Source organism: Mus caroli, unplaced genomic scaffold (assembly GCF_978045245.1).
Source record: "Mus caroli unplaced genomic scaffold, Mus_caroli_1 scaffold_9, whole genome shotgun sequence".
In the NCBI taxonomy this organism is placed as follows: Eukaryota; Metazoa; Chordata; class Mammalia; order Rodentia; family Muridae; genus Mus; species Mus caroli.
This window is the reverse complement of record NW_028227264.1, coordinates 40,040,915-40,053,911: the sequence shown is the minus strand read 5'-3', so window position 1 is coordinate 40,053,911 and position 12,997 is coordinate 40,040,915. Positions and strand designations below refer to the sequence as shown.

General features: G+C 43.1%; 1 protein-coding gene across 9 annotated transcripts in view; it reads left to right on the top strand.

Annotated features, from left to right (window-relative positions):
* Window positions 1-12,997, top strand: part of Cep57l1 (centrosomal protein 57 like 1) — a 68,332-nt gene that overhangs the window by 36,082 nt on the left and 19,253 nt on the right. For 7 of the 9 annotated variants that reach the window (XM_021174106.3, XM_021174105.3, XM_029482850.2 and 4 more), the window contains exons 2-4: window positions 4,991-5,141; window positions 7,725-7,904; window positions 9,644-9,765. In XM_021174106.3, coding sequence (XP_021029765.1) covers window positions 4,991-5,141; window positions 7,725-7,904; window positions 9,644-9,765 — 453 coding nt within the window. Of the gene's footprint in view, window positions 1-4,299; window positions 4,348-4,990; window positions 5,142-7,724; window positions 7,905-9,207; window positions 9,310-9,643; window positions 9,766-12,997 lie in introns of those variants that run through there. The other 2 variants (XM_021174109.3, XM_021174111.3) reach the window with 2 other exon arrangements.

Here is a 12,997-nt window from a genome sequence, read left to right as displayed (position 1 = left end):
TTCTTCTTAAAATCTCTCAAGACTTAAGTGGTTTTCCATTTGTATGGATGGATGTATGTACAGGAATGTAGGTGGAGGCCATAGAGGCCAGAAGAACATATCTGATCCCATGGATTTAGAGTTCCAGGAGGTTGGGAGCCATCTGATGTTTAAGTGCTGGGAACAGAACTCAGATCCTTTGCAGTACAGCAAGTGCTCTTAAAAGCTGAGCCATCTCTCCAGCTCCTGCACAATTAACTTTTAAAAGAATGTAAGAGAGATATTATGATGCAAAAATTAATAAAATTTGCCCTAATGCTAACTAATCTGGACTTTAAGATGCAGACTTTATGAAGGAGGAATGTAGATGCAGCAAGGAATGGTGAGAAGGCACGGTGGCTGGGCTTGGAGTGACGGGAAGCCGGCCCCGTCATGGAGGTGCAGTGCTCAGAGTATTCTTGGGACCAGCCACCACAGAAGGGAGGGAGGGAAGCAAGCAAGCAGGAAATGTGAATTTCGGAGAGGAGTGAAGTGTCAGGAAAGATTTCACAGGTCCCCCCGGGTTCTGGAGGGTACTTCCCCCCCAGCTGTCCTTCAGGTACTTGCCTTATGTTGGAGCGAGAGGAGCCTGATAGAGTCCCCAGAGCAGACAAGGCGACAATGGAAGCAAATGCCATAAATGCCAACTTGTTTAAGTGAAAAATGTATCAGTCCATTTATGTAAAGTTTAAAATCCATGAACACCAATACAGTAAAGGTGTGTACCAGTGTACTACAGTGCTCCTTTAGCTCTATGTATTGTATACAATTTTACTTTTATGTGTATGTACACCATGTGTGTACCTGGTATCCTCAGAGGCCAGACGAGGGAGTCAGAGCCCTGAGCTGTGGTTACAGTTCCCTGTCACGTGGATTCCAGGACCTGAACCCAGGTCTCTGAAAAAGCAGTCAGTGCTCTGAACTGCTGAGCCATCTCTATAGCCCTATAAGCACAATTTGTGTCTTATAAAGTCAAATTCTAAGATACTAAGAAGAAATCTGTTGATGACTCTTTTGTTTTCTTTTTGTGGTAGGGTCTTGATGCATAGCCCGCCCTGACTTAAAAGTCACACTGCTATTACAGAAGAACTAAGCTTGGTTCCTAGCACCCACATCAGGCCGCACACAGCATCTGTGTGTCTATCTCTACAGGTGCCATGCCTCCTTCTGGTCTCTGAAGGCACCCACAGATACATATACATACATACATACATACATATGAATAAAAGAGATATTGAAAAACATTTTTTGACTCTTTTAGGTCTTTGGATTATGCCTTAATATTTCTGGTTTTCTTGGTTTTACTGTACATGTTTATGTACCTAAAGGGTGTAAACAGAGGGGCTAAAGTCTTGGCTCAGTGGTTAAGCCTGCTTGCTAGTGCTCTCGTGGACCACCTGGGTGCAGATCCCAGCACCCACCATTTGGATTCTGGTTGTAGGGGATCGCACACCATCTGGCCTCTGATGGCACTGCATGAATACCCACGTGTATACATGCAGGAAAAGCTCTCCTGTCCATAGCATAAAAACAAACTCTAAAAGAATGTAAATACAAGTGGCGCCATATGGATTGGGCTACTTGTAATTTTAGAAGTTTACTTTTCCAAAGTGTGTGTATGTAGAGAGACAGAAATACATATACCAGAGTTTGGGGGGCAGGGGAATGGGAGGGGAGAAAGAGAAACAGAGAGAGAGAGAGAGAGAGAGAGAGAGAGAGAGAGAGAGAGAGAGAGCATGTGCATGCCCAATTCACCTCTAGCCTTAACTTGCTAGTTGAGGATGCCCTTAAGCTGCTGATCCTCCTGCCTCTGCCTCCCAAGTGCTAGGATTACAGGTGTGAGCCACCGTGCCCAGCAAGCTACATTAACTTTATAGAAGCCAGGGGTGCTGAATAATTTCCTTATATGCTCACAAGTTGTCACAAATGGTTCTAGACATAATGGTTTCCCTAGTCTTAATACAAATGAGACCCATGTTGCCCCTACTTGCATATATCTACAAAATTCACTAGGTTCCCTTGGTGCCTTTCACGGCTGGAGTCTATTGTGTGTTGTTGTTCCCTTGTTTAATATTATTTAAATACATTTATGTGTGGGTATATGGAAATGAGTGCAGGTATGTGAGGGGCCAGAGGTGTTGGATCCCTCTGGAGCAGGAGTTACAGGTAGTTGTTTATGGGGTGCCCATTGTGGGTGCTGGAAACAGAACTCTTAACCTCTTCAGGAACAGTATTTTAATGGCTGGGCCATCTCCCCGGTGTCTAAGGTCCTTTTAGTGACGCTAGGTAGCTCGGCCCTTTGCCATACAAAATGCTTTTCCATTGTTTTCAGAAACTTCTCATAGAGATACTTGTGAATATGTCGCTTATAGGTGCATCTTCCCACTCTCCCTCCCTCGCCTTGCTTCTCTTCCCTCACTCTTCCTCTTTCCTCAGGTCCCATGGACTAGAGAGGGTTAGAATGACCTGACTGTATGCAGTTCAGAGCCACACCTTTCCCTAACCAAGTAGGGCTTTGGCTTTTAGGTGAGACTTTGTAGTTGTTTGTCCTCCACCAGAGAGTTCCTCCTAGGACTGCTCAGCTGTTTCTGTAAACAAGCAGCTGCTAGGTATGTGTGCTTGATTACAGCTCAGGAGCAGGTTGTAAGCAAGAACCCACACTGCAGTGGGAACTTGTCAACCAGAGCCTGTTGTGTTGTGCTGACAAAATACTGAGATCATCAGTTTATCAGGAAAGATGGCTGGGCGTGATGGTGCTTGCCCGTAATTAACCTGACCTACATAGCAGTTTTAGGCCAGTCATTGCTACGCAGTGAGACGACTAAGGATTGGGGATGGGGGGTTGGTGGAACGGGGTATCATGGCTCACGGTTTCTGTGTGGTTGGCTAGCTATCCCTGTAGGGTTTTTGAAAGATAGCATTGCATAGAAGTCACATTGCAGAGGAGGCCTGTTAGTAACAGCTGAAAACAGAAAGAGGACAGGCAGCTTGGAAGTGGGCCCTAAAACAGTACCTTCCTTGTACTAGAGTCTTCCTCCTAAAGGAAGCCAGCCCTTAGCTTATGGGCCTTTTTGGGAATTTATGATCCAAACCATAGTACCTGGCTTTTCTCATGTCCCCTTTTAAAGAAGTTATTTATTGGGAGAGGGTGGGGGGAGTATGTGTAGATGCTGGAGGATACCTTTATGGATGGTTTTTCTCTCCATGTGCCTAAGGATTAAATTCAGGTTTACACAGCAAGTATCACGCCCCCCCCCCCCGCCCCCAGCCATCTCACAGAGCGTTATCTTCATTCTACAGATAGTTTGTTGCTGTTTGTATCTACTTGACATGAATTACAAGCAAGTCTCACTATTGACAGTCTTCTGAGTCATCATGATTTTTATAACAATAAACCTATGCCGATGTGTTTTGTTGCTTGTTGTTGGAGACAAGATTTCCTATGGCCCAAGTTGGCCCTGAACTCCCCAGGTAGCAGAGTGCGACCTTGAACTCTTTATTCTCCGGTATCACCCTTCCTAGTGTTGGGATTCCAAAGATATAGCATGGCCCTGGTTTCTGTGGTGCTAGGGATCAAACTCAGGTTTCCCCTGAACTTTTTTTTTTTTTATTTGACAGGGTTTCTCTGTCTAACCCTAGATGTCCTGGAACTCATTCTGTAGGCCAGGCTGGCCTCAAATTCTGCCTGTCTCTGCCTTCCAAAACTGTGCCACCGCTCCTAATCTTTTATTTTGTGCCAAAATCTGATTTGTGAAATATATTTTACTTGGGTCAGAGGAGTCTTCATTTTCCAAATTGTGTAGAAACTGAGATAATTTTTTTTCTAGCCCATTAATGGAGGGCAAACCAGGAACTTAGAAGGGAGCATTACACTGAATGACTCCAGTGTTTTGAGGAGAGTCTCACCTGCCTCCTTCTGTCTAAAGATACATATCACTCTTCAGAACTTACATACTCTGGGGACTCTAGTAGACTCCACTTCATAGCGAGCCAGGGTGATGAGCCAGCCATGACTAACTTGGTATCTTGCGTTGAGGGAATTAGCCTGCACACACAGGAGAGACAATCTCTGCACAGCCATAGCCAAGCGGATGGAGACATGCTCAGTAGGTGGTAGCCAGTTACAGTCAGAGCAGAGCCTGGGTGTTTGCCAACCTGCCTCACTTAGGCAAATGAGGTTGTCATGGCGATAACTGCAGTAGAAAATTCTAGAAGCTACAGTAGAAAATTCTAGAAGCATCTCCTTTGCCCTTCTTAGGAATACAATCATGGAGAGAAGCCAGATCTTGCCTCTTTAACCAGGAAAGACCTGAAGTCACAGAAAATAATGTAATGCAGAAATTAAAAAAAAAATAGTATCTTTATAATGGCATTCTTCAGTTGCCTTTATAAAAAGCTTTCTGGCTTAGAATTGTGCCAGTGGGTGTTACTTGTTAACAAATATTACCTAATTTCATCCAGTGTATCTGTGAATTAATAACACCAGCTAGCATTAAGTGGTTCAAAGCAGATGAGTAGAATAGAGGTTCATTAAGTGGAAGTGTGTTTTATCAAGGATTAGATTCAGGAGTTTGACATATGTAAACTTTTCTTGGAAACCCATCTGTCATGTCCAGTAGTACTATGAGAGACTAGAGTTAATGGCTCTGGTGAAAATCTGCATGGTCTCTGAGTATATACTTAAAATCCTAGACTCATATTTTTGTGGTTAGGGTATATGTAACTTAGGAACCCCTGGGAAAACGGGTATTTATGTCACTTGCTCATCACTTGCTTACTTGCTTACACAACAAATAGCTGCTTTATTATTGCTGAGTTTAACCAGTTGACGTTGTAGTAATAGTTAAGTTTGTAAATGTACATCTGGGTAGTGTATTGCTAACAGCTATGTGCTGTGTCCATGAGTGTGTGATGTATCTGTCCTTCAGATGGGATCAATAACACCACACCCTGTCTTTCTCGTTTCCCACAGACAATGGATTCTGAATTATCACAGAGTATGGTTGGGAGCTATCTTAACCCTCCAGAAAGAATGTATCTTCCATCGTTCACACAGAATGAAGCATTTCAGAATTGCCACCCTGGGACCCCTCCTAAAATGTTTAATAGTCCAAACAACCAAGGTAATGTTGTTAATATAAAACTTTACAGAAAGTCAGGAGCGGTGCATGGCATGGAAGTACCCTTCCTGTAGTTTTATAGAAAGTGCTGTGATTGTGTATTGAGTAGTCACACAACTGTTAATCACGAGGCTCCTGCTGTTCCCTGGGAGCTTACATATGTCACTCACCAGTCCTAAAAATAGTTGTTTCTTCAGCTATAAGCTACAGATTAGTGCAACAAGCTAATAAATATTATACAATTATAATAAAAGTGTCTTTGAAAGCAGAAAACTACTCTTTTAGGGGTAAAAATTAAAGGCCAGGGGGTGGTGGCACATGCCTTTCACCCCAGCACTCGAGACGCAGAGGCAGGTAGATCTTTATGAGTTTGAGGCAGCCTGGTCTACACAGCAAGTTTGAGGCAGCCAGGGCGAAATAGAGAAATCCTGCCTCAAACAAACAAACAAAGAATAAAGTTTTACTACTATAGGTAAAGTGATAAAGTACAGTTTTTGTCCAGGTTCTTCTTTTCCTTCAGGGTCTCACTCTATAGCCTCAGACACACTCCTTCCTCCCTGTCCAGGCAGGTGCCACCACACAGGCTGTACACGAGAGAGCCCGCTGTCTGGGCCGCCATACTCCAGGCTTTGCGCATCCTTCGTGCCCAGAGCTCTCTGTGCCCCATGACACTGCACTCTTTGGAGTTAGCTGACCTGGGGAGGCATGCAGACCAGGCTGCAATGAGTCTCCGTTTCTTATCTCAGTCACATGACTGTGATGTTGGTCTTGGTGGCTTCAGAGGATGGCACTTTCACTGAGGAGCACTTTCTGCTCTTCTTACCTCTCAGGGTCGCTCTCGACTTAAAATCGAGTTCTTTTTCTATTAAGTTCTTGTCAATTTGGAAATAAAATAAAAATCCAAGGGACTACCAATAGAGAGATGGCTCAGTGGCTAAGGATGCATTAAGCAGCCACATGGTGGGGAACTGGTGCTGGTGTGTTGTCCTCAGACCTCTGTGTGCGTGTGAGCGCGTGCACCATGGCACATGCACACCCACACACACTCGAAGTACACATACAAATAAAAAAGGTAAATAAATATATCAGTAAAAGAGAGAATAGAAATCTAGAGTTGGAATCCTTCTGACCTAGATAATCAGAATGCCAATGGAGTCATATCATAATCAGGCAGCAGTCAGAATTCACACATATTCAAAATTGTCCTTGAAAATCCCTTAGAAAGCCTTCATAGCCAAGTAACTATAGAAAATGACTATTGCAATGTTTTAAACATAAACCTAAGACAACCTCAAAATTGAGTTAGAAAATAGGACTCCAGAGATATTTTATACTTTACAAATTACTTTGTAAGATCTGATGATCACCCTTCAAAAGAAAATCTGTAATAATGGTTGCTGTCTTAGGACTTCTATTGCTGTGATTATAAAACTAAGTGGTTAGGAAAGGATTTGTTTCCACTCACCACTGAGGGCAGCCCGGGCAGACTCAGGGCCGGAGGCATGCAGCTCACTTGCTTACTCCTCATGCCTGCTCAGCCTGCTTTCTTGTAGCACCAGGATGACCAGTTCAGGAACAGAGCTGCCCACAGCGAGCTGGGCCCTCCCACATCAATTATAAATCCAGAAAATGCACCACAGGCCAGCCTGGTAGAGGGCTTCTTCTCATTCTAAATTCCCTCTTCCCAGATGACTCGGACTATGTCAAGTTGACAGAAACTGGCCAGCTCCATGACATTAGTAAATAAATGAATTCTGTTGAGTTTACAAACCATAAGAAAGTAATCCAAAGCAGTGGGCCAGCTACTGGTGTCAGATAGAGAGCAAACAAAGTCCCAGCACACATTGTCCTAACTATATGTACTACTAACTAAATAATTTATATTCCACTCAGATCTAGTTTTATCATTTAAAATCACAACTGAATAGAAAATGTAAAATCACATTTGAAAAACTGCTAACTCTAAATTTATCTGCATCATGAAGACACCAATATAGCTAAGTAAAAATCACAGTAGCAAACATGCTCCTTGTAGACTTCTAGCCCAGGTGTGCTAGCCCAGCACTTGTCTGATCCATGGAAAAGCTGTCCCGCCTCACGGGTCCTGATCTTTAGTATTACTGCTGGGACAAGGAACAAAAATGGTGAGAACGTGAGGGCAGGAAGTGAGGACAACTTTAGACCTCAGTTACCATACTCATTAGTTGAAGGCCGTGCATCTGGAAATAATAATCATCCTGATAAGTTACTTGTGGCTCAGTCTTAGAAATCACGTGTTCTAGTAGTAGATTATTGTTTTTATAAGGTACACCGTAGGAAATGTATACCTTTGTACCATCATTCTTATTTTATTATTTATATTATATGTAAATATATTTATTTTATCATTTCATTTATCATACATAACATATGCATATATTTATGTGAATATGTGTATAGTTAGCTATATAATTAAGCAATACAGCATATTTACTGGTTACTGGTAAGCAAACATGCCCTGCTCCTGGTTTACTCTTACCCAGGTTACTATGGTAGCTGTTTTCAAAGAGTTTCACTTAAAACATCGAGCACATTTCTTTTCGCTAGCACTTGTTTCAGCATTAAAAACTCTCCAGGAAAAGATTCGTCGTCTCGAGCTGGAGAGGACACAGGCTGAAGACAACCTGAACCTTCTGTCCAGAGAAGCAGCGCAGTATAAGAAGGCCCTGGAGGAGGAGACCAACGAGAGGAACCTCGCACACCAGGAGCTGATTAAACAAAAGAAAGGTGAAAGGACCGTGGTTCTCGGGCATGTGGGGTCGCCAGAGTTTACAGTCTGAACAGTAAGCCCAGCGGAGCTGACTCAACTGCCTCTGCTCTTCTGTCATAGACACCGTGAGGCCTTGGTCCTAGGCATTTTGCTGTCTGTGGGAAGTAATGTAACTTTGAACTTACTTGCATTATATCTATTATCCTAGCTCGTAAATACATTGACGGGACATGTACTCCATGTGCATGTAGCGATTGCAGGTGTCACCACCACACGCGGTTTGTGCAATGCAGGGGACTGGAGCACTCTATTAACTGCATCCCAGCCCGAGTTCGTAAATATTTATCATTTAAATCAGTCATTAAAAGAAGTCCTTAGGCAAGCTGTATTTGGAAGTTAGAATATTTTTAGAATAAATAGTAAACACCAGCTTAGCCTATAAATATCATTAAAATGCATATATATTTGATTAACAGTAAAGCAACGGTAGTAATTAAACAACATAAAAATGAGTGGAAAATAATTGTTTCAACTTAAGGAGCCCAGAATTAATTAGAGGAGATAAGTACATAGGGTAGAAACCTCTATGGGACTTATGAAAAGAACATTAGATAAGAAATTTAGAGTGTGAGTTCTTTGTATAATTTTTCCCTAAAACGCTTTTTGTTTTCCTTCTAAAGCATTCACATACGTAAATACAGCATAGCAAATAGAATGAAGGATAAGAATCAAAAACTGAGACAGCTGAACAAAAGCCAAACTGATTAAAGTGAAAGGACTAACAGTTGGTTACTCACCCGTATAGAATGGACTGAACAGTCAGTGCTTAGGAGGACAAAAGACAGCCAGGCATGGTGGCGCACGCCTTTAGGCCAGTACTTGGGAGGCAGAGGTGGGTGGATGTCTGTGAGTTCCTAACTAGCTTAGCTACATAGCAAGGTCCAGGCTAACCAGGGATATATAACAAGAGACACTGTTTCACACACACACACACACACACACACACACACACACACACACTCACACACACACACACACACACACACATGTCTCAGGGTAAAAGCACTTGTTACTAAGCCTGATGATCTGAGTTTCCTGAGACCTAAATGGTAGAAAGAGAAAATGGACTCCCATCAGTTGTTCTCGGACCCCCCCCCATTCATATTCTTCCTCTCTCTCTCTCTCTCTCTCTCTCTCTCTCTCTCTCTCTCTCTCTCTCTCTCTCTCTCTCTCCCTCCCCTTTCCCCTTTTAGAAGTATGCCTTATGTCTTTTTAGGGGAAGATGTTGTCAATGGAGTCATATATAATTAATGAGATATTCACCAAAGTGTGTTTAAAGTCAGTGAGTAACAGTGATGGCTGTACAAGAACAAGGACCTGCATTAGAGCCTCTAGCACCCACCTAAGAATCTCAGCATGGCTGTGAGTACCTAGACCTCCAGCTTCAAGGGTTGATGACAAAGATAGGCAGATGGTAGTTGTTTGCTGGCCAGCTGATTCAGTGATCTTCCTGTTCTGTAAGAGACTTGGCTCAAGGGGGTAAGGCTGAGAGCAATAGAGGAAGGCACTTCACATCTTCCTCTGGCTTGTATATGTGCACACATGGGTGCACAGACACACACATTTGCACCCTGTGTATAACAACACACACCATGCACACACAAAGTCACTTTTAGCATTGGGTTGAGTTTACATAATGACTCTCTGATCTCTGTAATAATCAACTAATTAGCTCATTATTTTTGTCTTTGCTTAGATATAAGCATACAATTAAGCTCGGCCCAGTCTCGTTGTATCCTTCTAGAGAAGCAATTGGAATATACAAAAAGAATGGTTCTCAATGTAGAACGAGAAAAGACTATGATCCTAGAACAACAGGTAAGCATATTTTTCTCTGAGGACTGCTAATATAATGTAATATGCTTTTGACGAATATAATATGGGGGAAATGTCATGTTACAACCATAGTAAGATACAAGTGTATGTCTAGGAGATTGTCACCTACAGCAATGGTAGACTCTGCTGTTTAGGCCAAAATTTTTACAATGAAAACAAGAAAAACTTAGCAGATAATCTGCAAAGCAGATAAGAAAGAAGCAGGAGGTGGAGGAGAGGGGAGGGAGGGAGGAGAGGAGAGGGAGGGAGGAGAAAGCAGTGGAGAGGGGAGGGAGGGAGGGGAAAGCAGATAGACAGTGCACAGCCACCAGTGCAGACTCTACAGATTTAAGTCCCAGAAGTTCCACCTGATGCTGTGGCGTGTCCCTTCTGAAGGCGTTTGTGACTCTGCAGGGCAGTTGAGACAATCCTTCTGACAAGTGCCCTTCTGGTTCAGGAAGTCAGCTTAAGGCCAACTTGGAGCAAAAAGCCTGGGAAGTATCAGGCTTTGTCAAGTTGGGTAAGAAAGTAAACAACCCAGATCAAACCCTATTCCAGGTAGGAGCAGCCTAGAAAGTCTTAGACACTAAAACAAAACCTAAAACCAATTACAGTGGTCCTGGATTCCCAGTGTTCTTAGGGACCTCAGATTGTTCACAATCCTTTCTCCAACACACTGAGAAACTTTCAATCCAAACCAACCAGGCAGAAGATGGAACTCCTGAATGGATCAGCATCTATAGGACACATAGGCATGCCTACAAGTTAGTGTGAGTAAGGTGTGGCTCTGACAACTTGACATCTCTGCGCCCGCAGTAGTCAGGAATGGGGGTTGGGGGGGTGCAGCTAAAACAGGGCGACCACTGAGCTGAGAAGCCTGAGCCTCTCAGGACAACATAATTAGACTTTATCTCTCTCTCTCTCTTTTGGTTTTTCTAAGACAGGGTTTCTCTGTATAGCCCTGGCTGTCCTGGAACTCACTCTGTAGACCAGGCTGGCCTCGAACTCAGAAATCCACCTGCCTCTGCCTCCCAAGTGCTGGGATTAAAGGCATGTGCCACCACTGCCCAGGAATTAGACTGTACCTCAAAGAAAAAGAGATGGGCAGAGGAGGAAGAAGACATTTTCTCTCACGTATTAGAAACCATAATGTAATCAAGCCAATTTGAGAAAGAATAAAAAACCTAAAAATGAAATTTAGAACTAGTAGATCTACTAGATGGTTTGTAGACAGAATTCAAGAGATGAATACATGCCACTCAGACCAATAAAGGGACAAAATTATGGTAAATTCAGAAAATAGGAGAAGGCAGCAGATCAGACTGAAAAAGAAAGCTCTATATGGATATATAACTGGAGCTTTAAAAATGGAGAGGAAAATGATGTAGATCTAATAGTTAAAGAGACTATAGCTGAGCACTCTTCAAAAGTGATTAAAAAGTAAAACTATACCTCAGAGTCAAGCGGTACCTAAGATAAGGTGGAAAGGTTGCCAGATGTGGCAGCATAGGTCTTTAATCCTGATGCTCTGGAGGCAAAGGCAGGGGAATCTGTATGAGATCAAGGCTAGCGTGGTCTACAGAGCGAGTTTCAAAACTACATAGAGAAACCATGTCTCAAATAAATAAATGAATGAATGAGTGAGTGAGTGAATGAATGAATGAATAAAGTGTTTAGTGTTTATTTCTGCTTAAGCATTTCCATTGGTGGTTGCTTTGGGCCTGTGGTGTCCTGTCGGGGACATACAGGAGATGAAAACACTCACCATGCAGTCAGTAAGCAGGAGCAGTGCAGTGGAGGCCATGCTCTTACGACAGAGTCTCCCACTGGCCTGCCTCCTAAGCCCCATGGATGGACTGTTGTCATAGTTTCCTTCTCAGCACATTCCGCCTGACATAGAAAAGGCTGACTTCGTGTTGCTTTTGGCCTGTGTGCTGGGTTTCTCTATCTTTAACAGTGCTGGCTTAGTGGACATAAAGGACATAAACTCAAGTACAAACTTGAGTTTGTACCTATCAAATATACTTTTTCATGTTTTGAGCTTAAAAATATATCACTCCGTGCTTTACTGACTTTAGGACTTTGACTGAGAGGTTTGACATTATTCTGATGTGTTTGCCTTTGTTGCTGGTTCTTTCTTGCTGCTTGTAATATCATTTCTTCTGTAGTTCTGATCTTTTAATTGTGATATATTCATAGAAAGACTCTTCTGGAAGTTAAGGAAAAAAATAAGGTCAGTGCTGCACAGAGGGACACGTGAAAATGAACATGGAATCGGGCAATGTGATTCCTTTTTCAAAAAAGGTTCTCATTCTAGAACCAGAACTGGACTAGCAAGTAGCCCCTTTGGCCAGCCAACACACGTGAGTTTTATCCCTGCCATGGTGGTGCTGGCATCTCATCCCATGGCTGGGAGCTTACCTCGCAATCTGATGCGATTGGCTAACTGGCAGAAATGAGAAAGAAACGTAGGCCCTTGGTGGGCTACCTACCTTTGTAGGGGGAAAAATTCCTTTTTCCCGTTGGATGTCCATTTCTTTCCCTAGATGTGAGGAACACTTTGTCATGACTCATTGACTGTACACTTTTCCCATTTCTAGTACAGTATGCCTGACCAAAGCAGGTAAGCAAAGGAGGGGTTTCTTTGGGCTCATAGTTTCACAGTGTGGGAGTCTGTCATGGCAGGAGCAGCGCGGCAGTGGGACTGTGCGACAGCTGCTTACCCTGCATCATCATCTTCAGGAAGCAGAGAAACGGGACTAGTGTTCTGTTTCTTTCTCCCTTTTATTCTCTAGGACCCCAGCCAATCAGTGACACCACCTACATCCAGGATGGGCCTTCCCTCCTGATTTAAATGTTTCTGGCAACATCCTCATATAACTGTGTTTCCATGTCCAGTCAGGTTGACAATGAAGACTGACCACCACAGTTGCATTCCTTATCTATCAACTTGATAACCATGCAGATGAGCTTTAAATCAGAGCATTGGACCCAAGTCTCACCTTCATCTCATGATGGGAAATACTTTAAGTCCATCTCTATAAGTTCCTATCATCTGTTAACAGTCCAAGCACTGTTCCAAAGCCTCTTCTGAGACTCAAGACACAGTCTTCCGAGCGCCTGTAAAATCCAGAAGTTAGTTATATACTTCCAGCATACAATGATACAGAGCAAACATTTCCCTTATAAAAGAGTGGAGTGGAGTCATGGCAAGGAAAGAGCAGAGCAGAACAAG